This window comes from Haemaphysalis longicornis, unplaced genomic scaffold, assembly GCF_048455015.1.
Source record: "Haemaphysalis longicornis isolate Haplotype H1 unplaced genomic scaffold, Haemaphysalis longicornis Haplotype H1 scaffold_6, whole genome shotgun sequence".
Lineage (NCBI taxonomy): Eukaryota > Metazoa > Arthropoda > Arachnida > Ixodida > Ixodidae > Haemaphysalis > Haemaphysalis longicornis.
Window position 1 is genome coordinate 151595436 of NW_027526407.1, and position 25684 is coordinate 151621119.

At 48.2% G+C, this 25684-nt stretch overlaps 1 protein-coding gene across 1 annotated transcript in view; it reads right to left on the reverse strand.

The window, feature by feature from the left end:
- LOC144143303 (DNA (cytosine-5)-methyltransferase 3B-like) overlaps positions 1-25684 on the reverse strand; it is a 206145-nt gene extending 180461 nt beyond the window's left edge. The window contains exons 1-2 of the mRNA XM_077675075.1: positions 25536-25684; positions 25247-25399 (exon numbers count right to left, since the gene is read on the reverse strand). Coding sequence (XP_077531201.1) covers positions 25247-25399; positions 25536-25565 — 183 coding nt within the window. The 5' untranslated portion in view covers positions 25566-25684. The remainder of the gene's footprint in view (positions 1-25246; positions 25400-25535) is intronic.

Below are 25684 nucleotides of genomic sequence, written 5' to 3' on the forward strand. Positions count from 1 at the left end.
AAGATTGCCTCGTTAGTAGAACACTGAGACATATTTTAAAGCAAACATCCCTCAAATAAGCTACATAATTAGGAAAAAATGGCTCTACGAGCAATTAGCTTATCTCCAACACCAGAACCTAGGACGTAATATGAACAGCTGTGTGATTAACTGTGGCCGGAAAAATCCAACACAAAGAAACTGGGGTCATAAGCTTGCAGAACAAGCTATTGGTTGTTACATGTAATGCATATTCTTTTTAAAACGGTTAAACAAAAAACCTAAAACCACACGCGGAATGAGTGGTGCGTAATGCGTGTGTCATAACCAACACTGCGTGCAGCACGCATTGTCGGTTATAGCTGCAACGCATTGAGCTTACATTGGCGAATTGGCACAAGTGGCATTGTCTTCTTATGTTACAGTGTTTGTTGAGCGTACCTAACGATTCAAGAAACGAGCACTATCAACCATAATAAACACTATGCACGAACAAATCCACTCAAAAACAAAGAGAGGGTGGACAGCGGTCCTTAGCGGTGTGGTGGTGGATTTAAGAGAGAGATCATACAGGAGTCAGATAGCTGAATTAAATTCGGGAGCAGTTTCTGGGGCCGAAAAATTTCGATTTTGAAGCAGAACCTTGATTTGAAGCAGAAGAAGGCCATTTATTATGTCACCTTAGGAGCCTAAAAATCACATTTTTGGTAACTCGGGAGGGGGGGGGGGAAGGAGTGCACTTCTTGATCATTTTTTACCGTACATGACACTAAAATAGCCTTTCAACAAAGTTTTTTCTGCCAAATATCACAAGCTACGAACTGCACTACTTTTTTACAGACCATTTTTAACTTCTTAGGCTCTATGCATAGATAGCGTAGAGGGCCGTTGAAAATATCGAATCGAAAAACTGGCCTTTTTATCATCATGTGAATGCCGAGATTAATATTTTTGTAACCCCAGATTTGGCTTGACGCACAAGTGAACAGCCACGGCAAAAGTTGCGGAAAGCGAGGGGACGGTCGCCGCACTCCACCATCCCTCCCATTTCAATCCCGAAGGTGCGCGTTCAGTAAGATCGCAATTTGAGTAACCTTGGTATGCTTAGCCACCTTCCTCTTGGCATTAAATTTCACTTCAGATAGACGAACCATTACTAAAAGCATGCAATAATAATCCATCCCGCTATCGGGCACTGCTGGAACATTTCGCGCCAATGTAGCCTGCGCTGCCATTTTTGGAGTGTCGATCACCTCATTCCCACCGCTCGCAGGCTCGGCGTCAAAGGAAGCAATAAATCAGCATGTTATAACACCGCAACCAGTCCGAAATTTCACTTCAAGCATGCACCGCGCCTCACACTCATGGCCGAAACACAGCGAATTCGAGCGCTCCACGTTGTTTTATAAGAACTCATGTCTTTTGAGTCGCGGAACCTCCCACAACAGATCAAATCACTAAATGTAAACACAGCCACGCCCACAACCAAAACCAGGGTAGGACTCGCCAAAGACCACTCTGACTGAACCACCAGCACCTGCTGGACACGGTGGCCATGTTTTCCAATCTTCACCACACCAAGATGGCGGCGCCGAATAATGCCATTCAGAACATACGGCGCTCAGAAAATTGCAGTTGTTTCATCAACTTGTACAAGTATTTTTTCGTCAAAGTACACATAAGTATTTTTTCTACAGGACTTTGCAATGGTTTCTGTTGGGAGAACTCTAAACACTCAACATAACATATGTGCAACCCGAAATTGTGCACTTCGAAAAAACTATCTACGGACAATTTTAGCAGGGTTACTTTTAATGATCAATCAATTCAACCTTTAAACACAGCTTCACCTTGGGGTTGCCGGAACATTGTGTCGTCTGTGCGCATTTCCCCACTAAAATTAACGGCAGTTGTTAACTCCTTGGCTCTCCGACTGTTTTGGAGCAGTTTGGCGCATTTTTTGCAATTTTCAAGCTTTGGAAGCCGCCTAGGGCCGGAACACAAATTTGTATCAAAACTGCGCAATATGCGCAGCTGTCTCGTTCCTGATCATACCATACCACCCGCTTTCCTATATCCTCTCTCAGTTTTACATCTCCTGGTTTCCTTGTGTGCATGGCAGTGTTAGCTGGAAATGCCAGATGTGGTGGCCAGGCAGGTAACTGCCACCACAAGGCACACGCGTGTTTTGGCTCTTCCTTGTGTTGATTTAGAAGATAAGGATGTCCCGACATAAGGACCGTCAGAAAGACATGTTCAAGCGGAAGTCATTTTAATATTTTGACGACCGTAGGAAGTATTTCGCCATTATTGGAGACTTACCAACCATGAAGCCAGCGTTTGTTCTTTACAACACAAACTTGCAACAAAAACGGTGACACCGACCGAAAGAACCTGTTCAAAACTGCACGCACCTGTAGTGAATCACGCCACAGTGATCACCGCACAATAACAACGGTGGGCCAATGCACATTGCTTTTATTTTCGCTTCGACAGAACTACAACAGTCATAGATACCAGACACAGTGGCCTAGGTTAATAGGTTAGCAGGTTAGTAGGGTTAGTGGCGCCACCTACAGCACATCTCCCCTTCTGGGAAAAACAACTTTTACAGGTTTAGAAGTTCAGTCTCTTCAGCACTTTCACGTGGCGGCCTGAGCATTTACGCCGCGGACTAGGAATCATACGTCGGCCTATTCAGTAGTGAGTACAATCATTTGTACTCAAACTCACGAGTGAGTACTATGATGAGCCAGTACACACCCAGATTAAAGGTAAAAACAGTGACGAGTGAGTAGAGGGGTAAGTCCACTACTCCTGAGTACAGCACTCATGATTACACTACTCATGAGTATCAGTAAAAGTACTCATGTAATCATGCTCAGGAGTACTCATCCCAGTCATCCCACCCGAAAAAAACCATTGGCCGACCTACTGGAATTCCAGTGGGTCGGCCAATTGGTCGGCCTATTTGTCGGCCAATGATGTATTAAGCACCTATTGGCGCCCCTTGGCCGTCCAATTGGTCGACCAATTGGCCGACCCATTGGAACGCAAAAGGTCTTCCCATTGGAGGCCCCATTGGACTTCCGATTGGCCGCCAACTTGTTGCATATTTAGTTTGTTCTATCCCATTGCCGCAGCCACCACATCTGAATTGCCGCTGCAGTGCGTTGATTACCTGCATCACAAATAGAACTCTTGGAATGGATGAATACCTTTATTGCTCTGTTTGTATACACGGCATGCACACAGTTCGTCGTTTAAGCAATTTTTCACATGCCGTGCTCTGCTCGCCGCAGGCTGGCCAGACCTTCACAGAGTGAGTGGCAAAAGCGAACAATAGGTTAAGTTTATAATAAACCGCAGTTTTGAGCATTAAAACAACAAGACACTGAAATGTTGAGTGACGTGAGCTCGCCTCTTCAACAACGTCCCATACATTGCGAACTGCGCTACGCGGCGATGTCGTGAACCCGTCAGTCGTAACATGAACAACATGAACAGCCTTCAAATATATTTAGGCAGACAAATTAATTCTTAATAATACCGCTCAAGCTACGAGCAGCGAAAATGGCAAGGAAAACTGAACCAGCTAGGTTACTCACATAAACAGGGGCTCTCTTCCTTCAGTGCGAGGCTTAGCGGCGTTCAGTGTAAAGATGCATCTTGAAACACACTGCTATGGGTGTACGACATCGTCGTCGCCACTTCTCACACTCTCGCAGACCACCTTACATTTCCAATGCAATGTACAGTCAGAGAAGACTGCGTGTGCAACCGACCAACACGCCTACACCGCGAACACCACGTTGAATACCACTTATCCACTGAATGTCTATGGTTTGGATTCGATTGGATAGGATCGTGGTTTTATTTCGAAACAATTTTGCTACTCGTGTCGGAAAGTTTTCTTTAGTGTTTGGTTGTTATGTTTCTTGAGAACTTGATCTTGAATTGCTGATTGTATTATTAAAATTAATTGCCTCTAAATATAAATTTGTAAAGGTTGAAGTTTAGAACATTTCTGAAGGTTTCAAATGAAGGTTGAGAGAGATAATTACTTTTAGCAAATGGTTGTCGTAATTGAATCTATCCAAAATGGCTCCGGGATTTGGTCGTCATGTTGGAGCAATTAGTATTAACTATATGGTTGGAGCCATTGGGTCCAATTGGGCCAGGTGACAATCCTATTTGAGCCAATGGGCCCAATAGGGCCGCTGCAATAGGTAACTGGCTATCCTATTTGAGCCACTGGGCCCAATAGGGATCGATCCAATAGGTCCAATTGGACCAATTACGCTTCCGGTTCGACCAATTGGGTTTGCATTTGGACCCATTCGGTTGCAAATTGGTCCAATTGGTCGGCCATGGTTTTTTTAAGCTAGGATACTAATGAGCCCTCATACTCACACTCATGAGTAGTGTAATTGATGGGTATTATACTCGTGAGTATGCAGTACTCACAAGTACTTAGTCCTCATCAGTAGACTACTCATGAATACTGTATTTGCGAGTGCTTGCACTCGTGAGTACATGCACTCCTGAGTACGATAGTACAAACAAGTTTTATCACAAACAGAAGTCCGGACGCGCCTGTACGAGTCCCAAACATTTACAGAGCTGCTGTGCAGCTTAAAGGGACACTGAAGTGAATTTGTCAAACTCCCGTTTTTGCTTTCACTGCGTAGACTGGCTCAAATTAGTACACTTTTCATCGTTTATCCGGTTGACAAATCCGTAATTATTTTACAAAGCGCGAAAGAAGAAAAACTACCATGCGCGGTTTGCGGCGGCCGCACCAACTAAGGCTGTGACGTTGGGAGGAGGGGCGCCGTGATTGGACGATGCCCAAGGTTAGCAATCAAACAAGTTTCGGTTTCGGTTCTGTAAAACATAACCAATGGCGTTGCTGGATGGGCATTCTCAATATCTCAGTAATCATCGTACCGCGCTTCTGCCATGTTGTCGGCTGTAAAATGCACAAGATAAGCCTCCCAGGACGGCTTGTAGTCGTAGCATTCACTAGCCGAGACCTACGCCCTCCCCGTACCCGCAGACGCCCAAATGTCATGCGCTTTTCCCCCATATTTGGAGCTTTCCTCCCTCATGCCTGTATCGTAAAAAGCGTGTTCGTACCAGGCCAAGGGTCTGTTCATTCTGGCCTGTGCCCACTGCCTGCAAGCAGTCGGTGCTTATGGCAACAGCACACCAACGAGAACTCGCTAGCGCGCCAGTGCCAGCCTGATCGCGTTTTGTGAACTAGTTCGTGGAGCCATGAACGTTGCGGCCCAAAAAAAGGTGAACTCAATATAGAAAACATCGGCGGAAAACGAAAAAGTTAACTTACAGAAAAAAAAGCACGTACCCGCGGGGATTCGAACTCCTGACTTGCAAAACACTCGCGGTGGCATATCTAGCGCCACAAACAACTCGGCCACGGAGCTGGCTCCGCTGGCCATGGTAATATAGGGTATATATTGTACAACCGGATTACACTTTTATTTAGTTTTGGCATTTCAAGCAGCGTAGGTGACTATTTGTTGTACTACGCTCGTGCAGTAAGCGTCGCCCGAGTTTCCACAGTAGCTCACGTCTAGCAATTGCATTTCGTAGACGTAAAAGCGTTCGCAGATGCGTAGTCGTGCTGCTGACCGCTGTGCACTCTTGTTCCGTGCCGCTGTGCTTGTTCGCCCAGCGCAAAAAAGTGCTCTCCGCGCCCTAGTTTTACGCTGTACGGTAAAAATATCAGTTGCACCTTGAGTAATCTTGGTGACGGTACTGGCGATACCGCGGACCCCGAGCCCCCAAACATAAGCTGGATCCAACCGTGGCGATGTGTTTATAGGTGGAGGGTTAGAAACCACGAACGGTGGCCGTCGGAGCCCAGGTCAAGCTCCGGCGGATGGGCTCCCTGTCTGTTCACCAGGCAGGGAGCTCCGGGACCTCTTTGACTACCAGGGTAAGGTCAAGGAAGAAAGTACCCCCGTCTCCCTGCTTTTTCCTATGCCATATGGATAAATCAAACCCCCCCCCCCCCTCAGACGTGATCGGCCCCCTAAAAGGGGCCGCACCGAAGTATCTTTTCCTTCTTTGCCTTCTATCTCGCTCCCAAAGCCAGATAACTACCCTCGTTTTTTGATCATGGAATCTGTGGACAAATCGAAGCCGGTTTCCTCTCAATCGGTATTTCTTGTTTCTAAATACCTTGAAGGTATCATCGGCAAAACATATGACGCCAAAAAACTCAGAACTGGTGAAGTGCTAGTTGAAGTTAAAACCAAGCAGCAATCTACAATCCTCCTGAAACAAACCCTCATGGCAGATCTGGAGATCAGGGTCACACCCCACCGCAGCCTCAACAGTTGTCAAGGTGTGATCTCTGAGGCAGATCTCCTAACCGAGACAGAGACTGATGTGCTCGAAGGCCTAAAAGAACAAGGCGTGACAGCAGTAAGGCGCATCGTCATCAGGAGAGAGAACAAAGAAATAGCCACCAAACATCTGATCCTTACTTTTGACCGCTGCACACTGCCCGAGCATGTCAACGCAGGTTTCATCCGTTGTTCTGTCCGGCCGTACATCCCGAACCCGAGGCGCTGTTTCAAGTGCCAGAGGTTCGGGCATGGTACCAACTCCTGTCGAGGCAGAACAACATGTGCCAAATGCGCCCAGCATGATCATCTCTCTGACAACTGCACTGCAACCAACTTCACCTGCCCGAATTGCCAGGGTCCACACGCAGCATACTCTCGCGCTTGTGAAAAGTTTCATCTTGAAAAAAAAATCATTAACCTTAAGATAACCGAAAACATCACCTTCCCAGAGGCGCGAAAGAGGTTCGCCTCCTTCCCTCTGGGCAGGTACGCCGACGCAGCTCGCCGGGGGGCGGAGCGGCGTTTGGTTTCGGCGGGGACCCAGTACCGCGAGTCGGACTTGGTCCCGCCCCCGCCCCCCCCTGGGTTGCCTATGGCAGCCCAACCCACCTCCGCACCGCCCGCTCACCCAGCAGCGGCTGTGGTGGCAACAACGTCTGTTGGGGATGCCGCTGCATCCACTGCTTCCTCTCCACCGGCCCAAAGCACATGCAAGGGCACGGAGATGGAGACGGAGGCAGTCGCAGCGACCCCCTCCCCCGCCTCACTGCCTGTGCCACCTGTGGTGCTCCCCACGCCTTCGGCACTGGCAGCGCAGGCAAAGAACACCCGAAAGGGTACCACGTCAAGGGGGCCCAGTCCGCTGGCCACCCCCTTGCCATCAGATGACGACATGGACGTCGAGCCCTTCCGGCTTTCATCGCAGCGGAAGGAACGGGCTGCGACGTCCAGGTCAGTAGAGAAGGTCAGAAAACCCCTTCCAAGAGTGCAAGCCCCGAAAGACCCTACATAAATAATCACACTCCAGTAGCTCTAACACATCATAATGGGAAGAGAAAACATTGTTCAATGGAACTGCAGAGGCCTTCTGAATAATCTTGACGACGTGCATGAGATTCTGCATGCCAATCAGCCAAGTTTAATGTGTGTCCAGGAAACACATCTTAATTCCAAACACACAAATTTCTTGAATAGTTACCTGGTATACAGGAAAGACAGGGATGGCTGCACACACTCTTCTGGCGGTGTGGCCATAATTGCCCGCAAATCCTTAGCATGCCACCCTGTCACCTTGAACACTGTCCTTGAGGCTGTAGCAATTCGAACAATAATATTTAATAGGTTGATAACGGTATGCTCCATATACATTCCTCCTGATGTCTCACTCTCGAGCTCTGACTTCGAGGCGCTGGTTGACCAACTGCCCGAACCATACATCCTTACAGGCGACCTTAATGCTCACAACTCTCTTTGGGGCTCTTCCAGAACGGATGCCCGAGGTCGCCTGATAGAGAAATTCCTTACATCTTCTGGAGCATGCCTTTTCAACAATAAACAGCCTACATACCATAACATAGGACATAACACATACTCATGTCTTGACTTGGCTATTGGTTCTGCAATTCTCTTTCCATGTCTCGAATGGGGCGTGGGCACAGACCCATATGGTAGTGACCATTTCCCCACTTCATTAACGCATATAGGTACAGGCCCGAGCAGTCCATCTTCCCATAAAAGGTTTAATGAAGCAAGAGCTAACTGGAATACATTTACAGAGACATCCAAACTACACCACACATCCATAGGACACCTACACGTCGAAGAAGCTACCCAACTGCTCACGGCGCACATCCTCGACGCCGCCGAAAGGTCCATTCCCCACACCTCTGGTGCCCCGCGCAACCAGCGGAGGCCGTGGTGGAATGAGAACTGTAGGCGGGCACGAGAGGCCCAGAACAAGGCGTGGGGTATCCTTCGTCGGTACCCCACGTCGAGTAACCTCCTCTTGTTCAAACGGGCCAAGGCGTTCGGAAAACGTGTGCGCCGTGAGGCAAAACGCGATAGTTGGCGTACATTCATAACATCAATTAACTCCTACACAGACACACGGAAAGTATGGACACGTATACGCAAGCTAAAAGGACAACAGACACACAGCCTGCCCCTGGTTAGCACAACAGGGGACACTCTGGAAGACCAGGCTGACACACTCGCACAACACTTCCAGCACGTGTCCAGTTCAGCACACTACACGAACACTTTCCTGAAACATAAAGCCTCTTGTGAAAAGAAGTCCCTACGCGACAACAACAAATCACAGACTTCTTACAACTCTCTGTTTTCACTACATGAGCTGAGGGCTGCTCTGAGCACGTGTAAACCCTCAGCTCCAGGCCCAGACAACATCACATACACAATGATACAACACCTGCACGCAGACACTCTTCTAACACTCTTACACCTCTATAACAAAATTTGGCTTTCGGGGCACATTCCAAACTCTTGGAAGGAGGCTATAGTTGTAGCTTTCCCGAAGGAGGGAAAGGACCCGTCGTCCCCCTCAAGTTACCGTCCTATTGCCTTGACGAGCTGCCTGTGCAAGCTCTTCGAGAAGATGATAAACCGCAGGCTCGTGTACTTCCTTGAGTACAACGGTATTCTCGAGAGCTGCCAGGCAGGCTTCAGGGCGGGGCGATCCACGAATGATCAACTCGTAGCTCTTGAATCTTACATTAAGGATGCCTTCGTGCATAAACAGTATGTCGTGGCTGTGTTTTTTGACCTCGAGAAGGCCTACGACACCGCTTGGCGCTACGGGATCCTCAGTGACCTGAAGTCTTTCGGTGTTTCGGGCCATATGCTCAACACTCTGGCTAGTTATCTGTCCCACAGAACGTTTCGCGTGAGAGTTGGTAGCGCACTGTCAAGGATTCATGTGCAAGAAAACGGCGTGCCCCAAGGTGGAGTTTTAAGCTGTACTCTTTTTATAATTAAAATGAACTCTCTTGGGAAGGCATTGCCACCTACCATTTCTTACTCTATGTATGTAGACGACGTACAGATATCTTTTAAATCTTGTAATATGTCAATCTGTGAACGTCAGGTCCAGCTTGGTGTTAAAAAACTTGCCAGCTGGGCAGACAAGAATGGTTTTAAAATTAATCCTGGAAAGAGCTCTTGTGTTGTATTCTCCAGGAAGCGTGGGGTCCACCCGGACCCAGACATCACTCTTGCGAATGTGCCTATTCCTGTGAACAAGGAGCACAAGTTTTTAGGCATTTTATTCGATGAAAAACTTACATTCATCCCTCATATCAAACAGCTCAAATGTAAATGCCTAAAATCAATGAACATTCTTAAGGTTCTCTCACATCAATCTTATGGGGCCGACAAACAACTCCTGCTGCGCCTGTACACGGCGTTGGTGGGGTCTCGGCTCGACTACGGCAGCGTCGTGTATGGGTCGGCGACAAAGACCGCACTGAGAATGCTCGACCCAGTGCTGCATCTTGGCCTTCGCCTCTCATGCGGCGCTTTCCGCACTAGCCCTGTCGAAAGCCTTTATGTCGAGTGCGACAAGTGGTGTCTAGGGCATCAGCGGGAGTATGTTGATCTGCTATATGCATCTAAGATTGTATCCCTTACCAACCATCCTTTTAATCCTATCATGAACAATACATCAAACTTGCAACTCTTTTTAAACAGGCCATCCATTTCCTTACCTTTCTCTCTCAGAGTTAGGGAGGAGGCTTCTGCACTCACGGTCCCTCTTTCAGACATGCACAAGACACCCATCCATAATTTAATTCCACCATGGCATCTACATCCTATATCATGCGACTTATCATTCACATTAGTAGAAAAAAATAGGGCACCCAGAAGTGCAATTCTGCAGCACTTCCTGTTCCTGCAGGACAAGTACAGGTGCGCAGAATTCTATAGCGACGCGTCGAAAACTGGTTTTACTGTATCTTGTGCAGCGCACGGACCAAATTTTACCGTAACTAAAACAATGAATTTTCATAGCAGTATTTACACGGCAGAAGCCTATGGCATTTTACTCGTTTCAAACCACATCCTCGAACATAAAATTCCAAAGTCCATCATCTACACAGATTCTCTAAGCGTTGTACAGGCACTGTCATCCGGAAAGTCATCTAAAAACTATGTCATAAATGCTCTTTTCAAGGTACTAATGTCTGCATATGCCTCAAATCTTGAAATAACTATATGCTGGGTACCAGGGCATTGTGGAATCCCTGGCAATGAGGCCGCCGACCAAATGGCTGGTGATGCTGCTCTCATGACTACAGTTGACGTTACAACAGTACCTTACACCGACCTAAAGACACACATCAGACGACAGCTTCGTAACACATGGCAATTACACTGGAGTCAACAAACAGACAACCAACTACACGTAATAAAACCACAACTTGGACGCTACATAACTGACTCACACAACAGATACACTGAAGTCGCCCTGGCTAAGCTGCGGATAGACCACACACATGTTACGCACTCCCACCTGCTCACTGGAACTTCGGGACCCACGTGTAGCAGGTGTGGAAAGGGCCTATCCGTAGTCCACATACTAATCACATGCAAGGCACTTGACACAACACGACACAAACATTTCCCTGAATTATACAGACGACACATTCCTTTGCACCCATCATACTTTTTAGCCGACGAACCAATGTTTTCTAGTCAACGTGTTTTTAAGTTTTTAGCTGAGGTAAACTTTCTGCAGCTCTTGTCATATCATGTGTAATCACCCTGGCCCTATACACCAGCCATCTCCATTGTCTTTTGTTTTGCATCACCTTTACTTTTAGTCACATGTTTTAGTACTTATGGTCTCATCATAATTCAGTAACTTCTTCTTTGGCGCTCTTTGCCCGTAGTCGGCCTTGCGCCAATAAAACCCAACTATCATCAAAAATATCAGTTGATTTTATTTCCTTAGTACCTATATTGACTTCGCTGACTCTTCTCCCGCCTTCAAGAGGCCTTATATTTTCCTACTGGCGTACCAGTCGGCGAAGCGTCGCATGTGGGCTTGTGCAGCGCTTGTGTTAAGCGACCTTGACTTGGAGCTAGATACAGTGTACAAACAAACCAAGTAAAGAAAGGCACATTCTTCCATTCACAAACGTGTCCTGGCTTCGTTTCAATTAAGCGAACGAATTGCGACGACCCGTCGACGGCCGGCAGACGAAACGCTGGGCCGACTGACTCTGTCTGAAGGCCGGGGAGCCGTGCAGTAGCGCAGCCAGCCAATTGCCAGCTCATCCCCTCCTGACGTCACACGAAAACACCACAGAAAATGGGCGAGCGTAAAGAGAGGAGGACAGCATTTTCGAATTAGTTTTTCTACTAAATAAAATCGCGTAAACGCGCCTAGAGTGGTCGAAACATGGCCTGGGGACTCCGGACTACAATTTGCGCTAGTAATCCCGCAATGTTTACATATCACTTCAGTGTCCCTTTAACTCTCAAGGATGGTAAAATTAAACAACGAAAACTGCGCCTCTCTTCTTTCGCGGTCCCTGTTTGGCGCTGTTATCGTTTGGGGGCGGTAACTTACAAAGGGATCACGGGGAAAACAGAAAAAAAGGGGGACGACGGGGCGGGCAACGTTGCCGCCGTTGCTCTGTTCCTACGGCGCGTGTTGATTTCCCCCATTATTTTTGTTTACGCGGCCTAGGAACGCGTGGCGGCTTCATTACGCTTGCTCCTTTCAAGTTCTTTTATGGGAGAGGCGATGGAGGTTGCTAACAATCCATGCACTATGCATACTTAAGTCGCTTTATCTCGGTCTTCAGCAGTTTTCTTAGACGAACGTCCCGCTGTATAGTCGTTTCGCGAGCCGAACCACTGGTTTAAAAAGTCGCAATTAATTTGCGTGATTCGATAAAATCGACGCATGGTTTGTGCCACCTAAATTGTCCGAACCATTCCGCTGTGCGCAATCAAGCGATAATTTTGCTGATGTACGTGCGCCCATCTGGTTAAGCGGGCTAGGCGCGGCTAAGCGGGCTAGCGGAGCGAGAAGCATGGTCCGCTAAAACGCAGCCTGAGCGGACCGTCGCGGCCCTCTGCGCTAGCGCGGCGGGGCGATTCGGGCGCCCTCTCGCGCGCCTGCGACGACTTTCCTTGTTCTAATATGGCTGCCACGCCTGCGACGAGCGCCGTGGCTCAGGCTCTTGTTTGACGCGCAAACCGCGAAAGCGCTTCTGCATCGACAAGGGCTTGTGCTAGCTGCGAGAAGTGGCGACTGCGACCAGATTTAAAAACTACACAGAACGATTCATGTTCCCCGCAACAAAACGCCGCGTTGGATCGTTGCCGTCGAAAAGAATTCGAATGGATCTGGAACGCAACTTTCTGGGCTATTGTGTGGCTATCAAGCCGAAAATTTATTTTCATTCATTTCAGTAACGCAATACGACTGCGCCTGTCAACAGCAGATGGAGGTAGGGGAATAACAACGACACAAATTCACCATCGTCGTGAGCTTCCTCATTACACGGTGGCATAAACGAGAAGCGGCGCGTCGGGTTGGCATTCGAAAGCAAAGCCAAAATGCTCCCCCAGTGGCAATATGCCAGAGCTCTTCGACAATAATGCGAGGCGAAACGAGGGGTCGCACGCCTTCAACTGGGCATTATTATGTTCGATTAAACCCACAAAGTTGCATCGGTGTACTTGGATATTTTACTTCCAATGCAGGGGAATGGACTGCACGAGACCATAGTCCTACCGAACCTGAGCAAAAAGTTTCAAAACGGGAGCCTAATAAAACCATATGGGCGCACGTACATCAGCCAAATTATCGCACAGCGGCATGGTGCGGGCAATTTCGGTGACACAAACTATGCAGTCGATTTGAAGCGAATCACCTAAATTAACTTTGACTGTTGAAACGAGCGGTTCGGCTCACGAAACGACTACACAAACTGACATGAGTCTACGGAAACTGCTGAAGACCGGACAATAGCGACTTCGGTGCGCGTAGTTCCTGCATTGTTAGCAGCCCCCACCGCCTCCCATAAAGCTACTTGAACGGAGCAAGCGGAACGAAGCAGCTACGCGTTACCAGGCCGCGTATTTGTACACAAAAATAACTGTGCCAATCAACACGTGCCGTAGATACAGTCACTGCGGCTGCACTTCCCGCCTGGACCTCACCCCCTCGTTTTTCCGTTTCACCGCGACCCCTTAGCGAGCGACCGCCAAAAAATGCTAACAGCGCAAAAAAAGAGCAGGGAAAGGAGGGAGGCGCAGTTTTCGTTGTCTGATTTTACCATCCTTAAACGTTAAGCTGCACAGCGGCACCGCTAAATGTTTGCGACTCATAGACGCGGGTCCAGACTCGAGTTCGTGATAGAACTTGTTTGCACTACTGTACTCAGGAGTGCGTGTACTCAGGAGTGCATGCACTCGAAAATACAGTATTCATACTCACGAGTAGTACTCATGAGTACTCATACTCATGAGTACTCATACTCATGAGTACTCATACTCATACTCATGAGTAGTGTACGCATGAGTACTGTACTCATGAGTAGTGAGTGGACTTACCCTTATACTCACTCGTCATCGTACTCACTTTTTTAATCTGGGGTGTACTCACTCATCATCGTATTGACTCGTGAATTTTATAACAAATGGGCATAGATGAGTGCACTCACGAGTGAGTACGCCGACCTATGCTCCAGACTGATACGGGCCTGCCGACCAAGGCAATTTCGATGGAGCCTTCTTGAGGATCCACGGGGTAGTGATCATCTCCCCATAGCAATACGTGGGAAGAAAGATACCACGTCGACGGTCTAACAGGCGTAAAAGGGAATTCAAGGTCACTCCTTGCGACAAATATCGAGCACTCCTGAGGGAATGTGACTCCATACAGAGCATAGATGCGTTTACAGAAGACTTGACTAATGCCAAACGCCACTCCACCTAAACACTTCGCGTCCCTTTTGACTATCGCGATCCCGATCGACACCTTCTTCATTTATGGAGCCGAATATTACGAATACAGTCTGCCTTCCCAGCCAGGGGACGTCCTAAAACACTAAAAGCAAAACCGAAAGCAGTCCAAAGAGAAATCGAGCACTATACCACTGAGCTGGCATCTATACAGTGGGCTCGAATGTGCGGAAAAATAAACGGTTCAATAAGCTATCGTCGAGCTTCGGGCATACTTACATCCCTCATGGGGCAACCTGGTACTGTAAATGGGGCAGCCCGCGTGGCTCTCAAAGAAGGCACTGGCTCTGAAGCGTTCGCAGAGAAAGCGGCTGAGGTCTTATTTTTACAAGCACCGAGTCCCAACTCCCTAACTTACGAGAGGGACGACACTCCAGCTGGGGAGGACGAACTTAACCAGCCTTTCACAATGGCAGAGCTCGAAGATGCGATACGCAGGATAAACACGCATGGCGCGCCAGGTGCAGACGGCATCACTGGATCGCACATCAAGAACCTCCCAGAAGAATGCAAGGTGACTCTCCTTGCGAAATTTAATCGCGTCTGGCAAGGAGGCTCCATTCACGACGACTGGCGACACTCAATTGTAAAACCAATACCGAAGCCGGGCAAAGAAGCTAGTTGCCTGGGAAACTTGCGACCGGTATCCCTTACGCCAATGCTTTTTTATGCGTTTCGAGAGCATGGCTAAGCTCGCCTTGTATGGTGGCTGAAGGAGCGTAGCCTTCTTGGTTCAACACAACACCGGTTCCGCTCCGGTCAGACGACGCAAGATATCATGTTACGCCTCAAAGAAGACGTTCTTGACCCGTTGTCTACCTGCCCCCGTATGGTCGTACGTGTTGCCATTAGGAAAGCCTTTGATGGCCTTCCTCACACCTCGATCACGGAATCCATAAGAGATCTTGGCATCAAGGGATACATGCACAATTTTATGGCCGCCTTGCTTCGGGATCGAACTTTCCAAGTCCAAGTTGGAAGCTCCCTCAGTCGCTTTCATTAAAACCGGGTAGGAGTCCCTCAAGGGTCTGTCATCGCTCCTACGTTAGCCAACGTAGCGCTGGCGGCGCATCCTGGAAGACTAGGCAACATCGAAAACGTCGAACATGCAATTTATGCAGACGATGCGACGCTCTGGACCAAGCAAGGTTCTTTAGGTGCACAAGAGCAGGCACTACAAGCGGCACTGGATACTGTCCAAAGCTACACACAGCAGATAGGGCTAACGCCGGCACCCGAGAAGAGAGACTTTGTAGTCATCCACGGTGGCAGGAAAACCCCATTCAAGGATGAGAACAAGGCTAGCGTCCACCTCAAAATTGCGAAAAGGCCTATCCTTAGAAAACGCTCCATACGCATACTCGAGAGTTTCTCGACGAGCAGTGCATAGCATCCACCTGGTTTGGCCGGACAGTTCCTGTCACTAAACAAGTCATCCAAGTCCTACGCAGGATCGCCAACCGCATGAGAGGAGTCAAAGAAAACGAACTGCGACATTTTGTACCTGCATTTGTAGACTCCCGTATCATATACGAAGCACCGTTCCATCCGATCACGCGCATGCGGCTAAGCCTGCTTGAGCGCCGAAATAATGAAGGTGATAACCGGGCTTCAGACGTATACGCCCATTCCGGCTCTCAAAAGCTGCAGCGCGTTGAGCGACATAGCGGACCTAATATCTACACATGAACTCACGCATATTGCGCGATTCAAGTCCACCAAAGCAGGCAGATTCACTCTGAAAAAAGTTGGTAGGGACATCTCCACATTACACATTACCACAACTCCCAGAAATATCTCCACCCTGCGAGAACATCCACATTGTAGACTCCACGTCGCTACCCCAGAACATGGGACAAGAACAAACGGCAAGGAGACAAGCTTCCGCAAGACGACACGACACCCAAGCAAGAAACTCATCGATGGCAACGACCTTATTCGCAAGACCCATGTCATCTATGTAGATGCAGAAATCGGTGAGCAGGAGCAGCAGCCAATGTTCACCACGGCATGGACAAGCCATGACGCAACAACGCGAGCAAACAAACTCCACCTCACACGTAAAGCCGTCAGCAGCTCCCTTGCGGAACTGTGCGCCATCAACGCAAACTAGCCGGAAATGGAGTTTTAATCAAGTAATGCGCCCTGAAAAGTACTTATAGCAAAAAATGTACTCCCTAGGCACGGCTTAAAAAAGTGGACGAACCTCCATGGTAGTACCGTTGCCCATCCGTGTAGCAAAAGGTAGGATTTAGAACGACTTAACACCATTTGTGAGATGGCGTTCGGTTCCTTGTATACAACCACGTCCACACTAAACTCCCCATCTGGGGTAATCATCTCAAGCGGGCGGTCGCCATGTTAGTCTTGTGTTGTTTCCCTGTGTCAGCACTTCAACCATGGACTAATGCTAATTAGAACGAGAAAGCAGGACGCGATGGTTGCATGCAGCTACAAAACCGATACCGTACGTATACCCGTATAGATGCTTCAGCCAGCGCGATCACAAGCAGACAGCGCGGCCGTGTTGTTTCAACCTGTTTATTTTGGCGGTAGGTGTTGTCAAACTCTGCTGCTAACAAAGAGACAGTTCTCGCCGTTGCAAACAATTGCAATGTTCATCTGCTTCGCTTGCTTGCGCATATATGGACAATTTAAATTCTCGTGCCCGCGCGCCAACACACCGGACTGCAGCGACTCAACTTGCCCTGGCGGCACGACTTGCTGCCCGGATGTAAACAACCTCCGTGCTATCAATGCAGCGCGGCCGGTGTTGGTGCGGCCGGCACTTCAAGCGCCTCGCCTTGGGCCATCATTTTTTCTTATTTGAGAAGGACTAGTAGTGCCATTTGGTGGAAAGATTTTTATGTGCCCCTGTCACAGGACGAACGGCCGCTAACAACATTTGGATACGGCGACAGCTGTGGACAGCTCGCTGGTAAGTGGTCTGTCATCAGTCGATGCGTTTGTCAAACGTTTGGATAGGGTTAACTGCGAAGTACCCGTGCCGCACACAGCACGTACACGCACGGGCAAAGAAAAAAGCGGACGCTCGTTTTATTGTACTTGTTTGTGGCTTTTGGGGTATGCATTCGCATTCTTTTGTAGGCCGGTTTGTAACAGGGCATTCGAGATGAAATCGTTTGTCGCGGGCGGCTTCGTTTCAAAGCAACGTGACGGTTACTCAGGTAGCCGAATCGCCTCCGACAGCGGTGCATCGTCGGGCCCGGTCGGTGAATATTGTGGGACTGTGTCTCTCATATGCATCGAACTGCTCGTGTTCTTTTTAGTTAACTGCTCTACTTTGTAATATCTATTTGTTAACGCTCCTGATGGCTTGCCTGTCCAAATATAAGTCTTTGTGTTGTTTTCGTTAAAGGCTCTGACTCATTCTTAGCGCTCTGGTCGGCGAAAGCCGCAGATCAGACGGCCACCCCCTTCGAAAACTGTGCCCTGTAGATTCGGTGGGGTTGTTTGCTCGCTTGAGTCGACTCTTCACATCTAACAGCGTACCCTAATAAGTAAACGGTGACATGCGTAACGGATGCTATGAGCCTATCGAACGAATAAATGCATATAAAGTGGACCACGGCGGCGACGTGTTCGAAACCGAAATGTTTTTATTCTCTTTCGGATGATAATGAGGGGTCTGTATACAATTGGGGCCCGTCAGTCGCCAGCTAAGGCCACGTAATTAAAAACACAAATTCGTGCCCTTATGGAAGAGAACCGAGTTTGCCGTAGCATGACACAAGTCTGCCGGGCATAAAAAAGGATATCATTTTTTTTAGAAGAACAATGCACACACTCTTCTTTTGTTGGTAATAACTTTGCCATAATCAACAGTAAGACCATACACAAAAATTACTCGATTCATCTGACACTCGATTTTGACACGGAGCTTGCAGCTCCAAAAAGTGCACTGTGGTTTTGCGTGACGGAAACTTCTACAATCACAGTAAAGTAACTAAGGCAGGTGTGTGTGGCATGCAGCGTTGGTAAGTTTGCGAGAATAGCGTTTCCATTTCAGCTGTTTTTTTTTGTTGCCATGCAATCACAAGTAATTTGGTGCCATAAATGAGGTTTACGTTAGCTAACAAGGCTGTAGTAACGGTTGCGGCTACAAATGACCTTATGCACCAATCATGCTTGTCAGCTCGGTGACACAGAATATTAAGGTGTCAGAATACGGATGACAGAGTCGCCTAGTTTATTACTACTGTAAAATAAGCAAGTGATTTCTGACCCAGTGAAGGACTTTCCTGTATGACTAGCTGTGTTATGACAGATGACCATACTTCATGAGACAAGCCTAACCAATTAGCTTTGGATGTAACACCAGGAGGGAAATAGGTGGAGGTATCTGCAAGTATAACTGAAACAGTGGGTGCCTGTCCGGCATGAATTCATTATTTGCTGACACAATTTTCTTCGGCAGATCCTGATACATGATCGAGTTGAATGACTTCATAGATCTTAAGGCAGGATAGGCTGTGCTGTACCAGGCAAGGCTGCATTCGGAAACCAAGTTGGCCCCTCCAGCTGAAGTGAGTATTGCCCCGGCTTGCAACAGCCGTCCAGCTCGCAAAAGCTGCACTTTTTCTATGAAAGTGAGCCATCATGGTAGGAGAGAGGCAGTGTAAGGGTTTGCATCTTTAACTGTGTGCCCACTCACTTGAATAGATGCAAGCTGGCATCTTAAAGCAAGAAACAGCAGTTAACAAAATCATGCAATACCAAAGTGTTTTTCAGTCAAAAACAAAAACTAATCTATCAACCTACCGAGACTTGCATTTTATCTTCACTGTCATTTAAAGTTGTGCTCGAGTATATTGTGCGGAAGTAATATCTTTTTTATTGCTGCAAAAGCCACGATGGTTAATGTACTGGCACTTGGTTTTATGAAGCCTTTGCATTCCTAATTTAGGTACTGGAATTCTCAGGGAACCTGGCCTTACAATTTTATTACTGTACCGAATTATTAAGTTCTTTTACCCTAGTGTCTGTTTTGAATTTTACGTGTGGGGCATTTTCTTCTTTTTTGCTTTTTCAGGCAGATGTTCCTCTGACTCTCTGCCTGCATTCCGTGAACGGGGAAGTTAGCCTCCACATCGATGGCCAGCGTGTCTTGACTGCATCATCATTACTGGGAGGACTGTGTAGTGTGTTTGCATCGTTCTGGGTTTTCAACATTCAATATCCCAAGAAGGCACACAGCTCTAACGTTTGTGGAACATACCTTTTTGGACCTTGCCTGCACCAAACCACGTGTGAAGGATTTAGAACTAATTAACTTTTATCGCATCAATATCGCTCACTAATATTTGTTTTCAATCCTGTAATCATTGGATAGTCGACAAAAAGAATGCCGTATTATATTTCTCACTTTTTCTTTTTTTACTGAAAAGAGGACATTTGATGGGCCGTTCTGTATGCTCATAATACAGCTATCTTTCAGTGAAGCAATAATATTAACAAACTAATTTAACTTAAAACAATTATCTAAATAATATTGGCAACTGGTGCGAAATGAATCAACTAAAAATTATCCGAAAAACACAAATTTCATGGCTCACTCTAAAGAAGCTGTCGCCATACCACCCATTCTGTTCTATATCATTGCAATTAACCCGTCAGACTCGGTCACTTTTCTTGGCGCATTTGTGTCTTTATCAAAACGCACTGGTATTTTCCGCAGCATATTTTTTGTTCTTTATATTACTCATTTATCCATAGCCATCTCACTGCAGTCTGTCTCCTACATCATTTATCTCTTGTGCCTTTACCACCTACAAAATGCTTGTTACCTTTCAATATCAAATCGTTGCACAGATCTCGCTCATTTCACCACAAATTGAAAAATTGTTTTGTTGTTGTAAATCACTGCAACCATTTTTCTTCACTTTGTGTACTTAGTACTGATGCGTACTGATAAGTTCTGATAAATACTGACGCGTTCTCGATCCTCTAGTATTATATAATGATTTCACTTACCATGCGGTTGTGTTTGTGTCTCTCTGTTTTTCAAGTATTTCCAGTTCTTGTATTATTATTGTTTCTACAATTTGTTCAACTAGCAGACAGCTCTCGCTCATTTCACAACCTACTGAATTTTTTTTGTTGTTGTAAACCACTGCAGCTATATTTTTCACTGTGTACTGAGCGCTGATGCGTACTGATAAGTTCTGATAAGTACTGACGCGTTCTCGATCCGCTAGTATTCTATAATGATTTCACTTACCATGCGGTTGTGTTTGTGCCTATCATTGTTTTTCGCGTATTTCCAGTTCTTGTAGTAATATTGTTTCTACGGTTTGTTCAACTAGCATTGTATTGCTGTCTTCAATTCCTAACTGGCGTGTTATTTAGCAATGCACCATTTGTGATTTCTAATATGAGGTCGCCATAAGTATTTATTTCGGAACCTCCTTGTGTACACCATGTACCATGTAAACTTGTCTGCGAAAGTTCGTTTGAAATAAACCTGTAATCGACAAAAACCGTGTGAAATCACCACTCCCGCAGGGAACTAGAAATTCTCCCTTGAGGCCTTGAAACCCTCCTTTCGGAAGGCCTACAAAACTCCCCAAGCTTTAGTCAAACTCCATTCAAAAGAAGTAAATGCTTCCCTTGAACCTCCTAAAAACGCCCCTAAACTAACATAAGTACTTCCAAAGGGAGCCATAATAGGCTCCTATTCAACCGCCTAAAAATTCCATAAACCACTTAAAAACGCCCTTCAGGAAGTAAAGATTACTCCATTTTGACCACCTTAAATTCTCCCGAACATTTCTTAACACTCCCTAAATACCTCCTTTCTATAACCTAAAAACGCCCTGTTTTGAGGAGGTAAACAAAACCTCCCTGTTCCATGTAGTAAAAAAACTCCTACAAGGAGGACCACTAGAGGGCAGGCGAAAAAGAACCTCTAGGGAGTATATGGGAGGAAAAAAAGTTGAGTGTAGATTTTGCCGAGCACGTCAGTTTGGTTCAACACCGAACAGAGGATGATTGCTCCCATCCCTACCGAGTCTAAACGGACTCGCAGGAAGCCTATCGTGTGTGCCAAACAGTCGCACAACTAGCGTCTTTGTCAAGAAACTTCGTCTCCACGTTAGCGACCTCCGTGCTCGGGACACGACTTTCATGTACCCTGTATCCCAGGACACTCCGGAATACCAGGAAACGACCGGGCCCATCGACTAGCGTGCGCTTTACTTCTATAGGCGCAATCGAAAGCCCCCGAGCGATTTTCCAGCCGGTTAGCCGACTACGTGGAGACGCGCGATCAGTGGCTAGATCACGCAATAACAGTATCTTTTGCCGAGCAGCACCGATGCAGCTTTCCACGCAGCGCGTGCAATCCACTTAATATCCCTCCACTTCCTCGCAAGGCTGGTACCCGCTGGCAGCACGTTTCGCTCCGGCGGGTACAGACTAGCACCCTGCTTACCCCCTACCTTTTGCAGCGCTTCCGACGCAAGGAAAGCAGCCGTTTCCTCGACCAGCCGAACACTGGAATGTGCAGCACATGTGGAACCCGGACTGACCTGGAGGTTCTGCCCGCTGTACTTGGCTCCCAGAGCTCGGGCCCTGGCCTCACTCCCGAGTGAGATAAGGCTGAACTCCCTTCAGAGCTGGGATGCACCACTCCCGTGTACAACTGCAGCAGTCACCAACGAACTTTGCCGGTCGCTAACTAGTTTATCGATGACGCAGACGCTGCTGCCACGGGTTCACGGCTCGGACACACTGCCAGAACTACAGCCCGTCACGACCGAAGCCAGTGATAAAACGACAAAACATTTACTTTTTTTTACAGAAGCTTAGATTGGCATGAAAATGTGAAATAAACGTGCTCAACAACAACAACAAGGATTCTAAAACTTGCCCCAGAAAATTCTCCATGATCGGCTGACCCGGACCTTTTTCTCTCCCACATCTCTCCCGAAGTGGAGCGCGTTACCACACGCTAGCACCCGCAGCAATCGGCTTTGCGGACTCGACACCTGTAGCGCAAACTCGGCGTCTGTGACGCCCCGAACGCTGGACAGTGTTCCCGAAAGTCGACCTGGCCGACGTCGGGTTGTCCTCAAGAGGCGCAAGATCAGGTGCGCTCGTAATTTTTTCTTCGTATTTATTGGGAGATCATCACGTGGCGCAAGCCCACACGTACGCTTGGATGATGCCAGGCTTACGCCTGGCTTACGATCATGTGCGCCTCGTGAGGAACGTTACGCTGTAGGGGCTACAGAAGACTACCGTGTTTCGATGACATTTCGAATAGCAGATTCGCAGATAGTTTTTGTGCTTATCAATTGCCTGCTTGTTGCCATTAGGGACCTTGATTTTATTAAAGTACCGCTTTATTGAAGTGCCGAAGAACTCGCTGCTCCGATACCGAGGCAATCGACGAGAGATATCACCCACGCTCAGGTCTTTCCAGCAACAAGCACCGAGACGTGCAACGTACGCAGCGCGCATGAACCAGAACGCAGCACGTGCCTGGCACCCGCTCTTCCGGTCCAGACCTACACGAAAGAAACACAAAGCGCGGAACGCAACGGAGCTAGTACGTACGACATTTTCCGCACGTGCTGTCACTGCTCCGATTAATGCAACCAACGACATTGCACCTGGATTGCTTGACATGGCCACGACGAGCGAGACGCCCAGCGCACGAAACGCACCATATGTGGCCAACGACAGCACAAGCTTAGGAGAGTTTCCCAGGACAAATGAGACGCACAGCGCACGAAACCCACCAGACGTGACGACCGACCTCCAACTTGGACCGCTGGAGCTGACCACGGCGTAAGAAATGCAAGGCGCACGGAACGCGACCAAGCCAGCATTAGACGGAGGAAACTTCCACTCCCGCTGCTGCTATCCGGACTTTAACAGCGAATGTCACAACCGCAGAAATTAGCCTTGCTACAAGCAACAAAAGACCCAGCGCACGCGTTTCAACTCTAACGAAACGTACTAATTCTACGGCGCCCGCTGCTCCAGCCCGAGACCAGCGAACGAACGACATTACACTCGTAAAGGTAGGTCCGTCAACGAGCAACGACACGGCCAGCGCATGCGGCACGTCCGAGCCGGCACGAACAAGACCCCCGGAACTCGCTGCTCCGATCGATACTCAGCCGACAAACACCATTTTTTACAAGAGGGTGCAACCGCGGGTAGGCGGACTCAGAACAAACGGAACGCTTTCGAGCCTGCTTGTACGTGAGATACCGATTTTAGCATTCTCAAAACAACGGAACGTGAACGAATGAACCCTATCCAGCCGAAGGCGTCAGATGCCCTACCGATGACGTCACGCTTAAGCCGCCAAGGGATGTCGGTTGACCGACGAGACAAACTACGCCCGCTTCCCCACAATTTATTTATATGCAGGAAAACGTGTTGCATGCCTTCATAAGAGCCGCAAACTTTGGAAACGTGATTTTTTATAATGCCATAACTGGCCTCAACGAACCACATTCTTCAATTTTGAGTGCTCTGCTTTAAATTCTTGCGTTCGCTTTTCATTTTCCCATGACAGTACACGGTTTCCAGGGAGGTATGCCTCCGCTCACAGCCACAACAGCATTCCGGGTCACAACACTATTCGTGGCGAATAGTTACGTGATTCATTAGGAAGAAATAGAATTAGCATCTCGCCATGGGCAATATAATAATCTGATTCCCTCATTGAAGTGACATTTACTTCTGCTTCATTATGGAATATTATGTCCACGACTGTGGCCTACATTCACGCTGGAGCAAATTCATTGAGGCCCATACCTACACGAATGCTGGCTCAGCTCTCCCAGGGTCACGGGAATTCGCGTCACCCAGTCTCTCCCGGACTGATGCCGTCTTACGTGAACGCAGACTCACTAGGGATCACTCAGGCTTGGTCAAGGCATACTCAACCTATGTCGGGCTCGAACTCAACCGGGATGACTTGGGCCCAAACTCAATCAGGCTCAAACTCCGTCGGGCTCACACGCGCTCAAACTCACTGGCGCTCAAGCTCGATATGATGATTGGGTTTAATGCGCAGACGCAACGTAGGCGATGAGGCACGCCGTAGTGGAAGGCTCCGGATTAATTTTGACCATCTGGGGATCCTTAACGTGCGCCGAAATCTCGTACAAACGGGCGTTTTTGCATTTAGTGAGTGAGTGAACAACTTTAACTGAGCTTCAAATAAAGAATGGTGCGCGCAGGCACCAGATGGGGTGGTTCCCTATTCGCGGGACCCATATGTGTCCAGTAATTCTTCTCCTCGAGCCACCAGCTGTTGCTGAATGGAGAGGTCAGAGCTGGACAGTAAGGTCTGCCATCGCTCGAGCCTCCATCAGAAAAGCGGCCGCCGCGGTCGGAAATCGAACCCGCGACCTCGAGCTCAGCAGCACAACGCTGCTCAAACTCAAACTCACGCGCGAGCTTGAGTCCCAATGGGTCTGAGTGAGCAATCTCATGAGCGACTCCGCCGACCTCTGCTCGGCACTGCTTCGTAAGTTTCCTACGCACCTCGACTATTCGCTTCACGTTTGCCATAAAAATCGTATCATTGTACATTCCTTCATGGCCCTTTTAAGGCGGAAAGAGGCAACGACGTTCGCCTTATCAGCGCCAACAAATATCTAATAAGGCCAGAGTGATATTTTCCGCCTATTCTGAATTCCTCCTCCCGTCAAGATCTCCTAAAGCAGTTTTCATATGCAAAATCACTGTGGCACCCTCCACTCGCCCGAGTAGAGTGGACATATTGAGTAGCGTAAGGACTTAGGAGACGGCCATAGGTGTTGTTCCCCAGAATGCCCTACTCAGACAGCTATTCCACAGCGCGGCTTATAGCGAAGTGGAGCCTGTGCGAAGAGGATGTGCCGTACCTGCGAGACCTTGTACTCGGCCAACCAGCAGAGCATGACGCGGCCCGGCAACACGTTGCTCTTGCCACACAGCGAAGCAGGGACCACCACAGCTGGCCAGGCGCGCGAGCTCCGGCTCAGCTTGCCCCACACCAGGCTGCCGTCAGCGAGGACCTGCGCGCGCAAAAGACGCCACCAGAGTTGACAACACGCCATTGCCGCTGTCATCGCTGCCTTCCACGACAATCGAAGGAGGCAGCGCACTGGGCGCACTGTACATACATGACAATAGCCCGTACTGAGGGCGTACCATTCCAGCAAGACGGTGGTGCATTAGCATAACTGTTCACGAGAGCATAAGCCACTGCCTGCGAAAGCAGGACCGCCCATTTAGGTTACGAAAAAGCTGTTCCACTTTCTACAGTCGCCAGCAAAAGTTTGCGGGATGTGCGGTGCGTG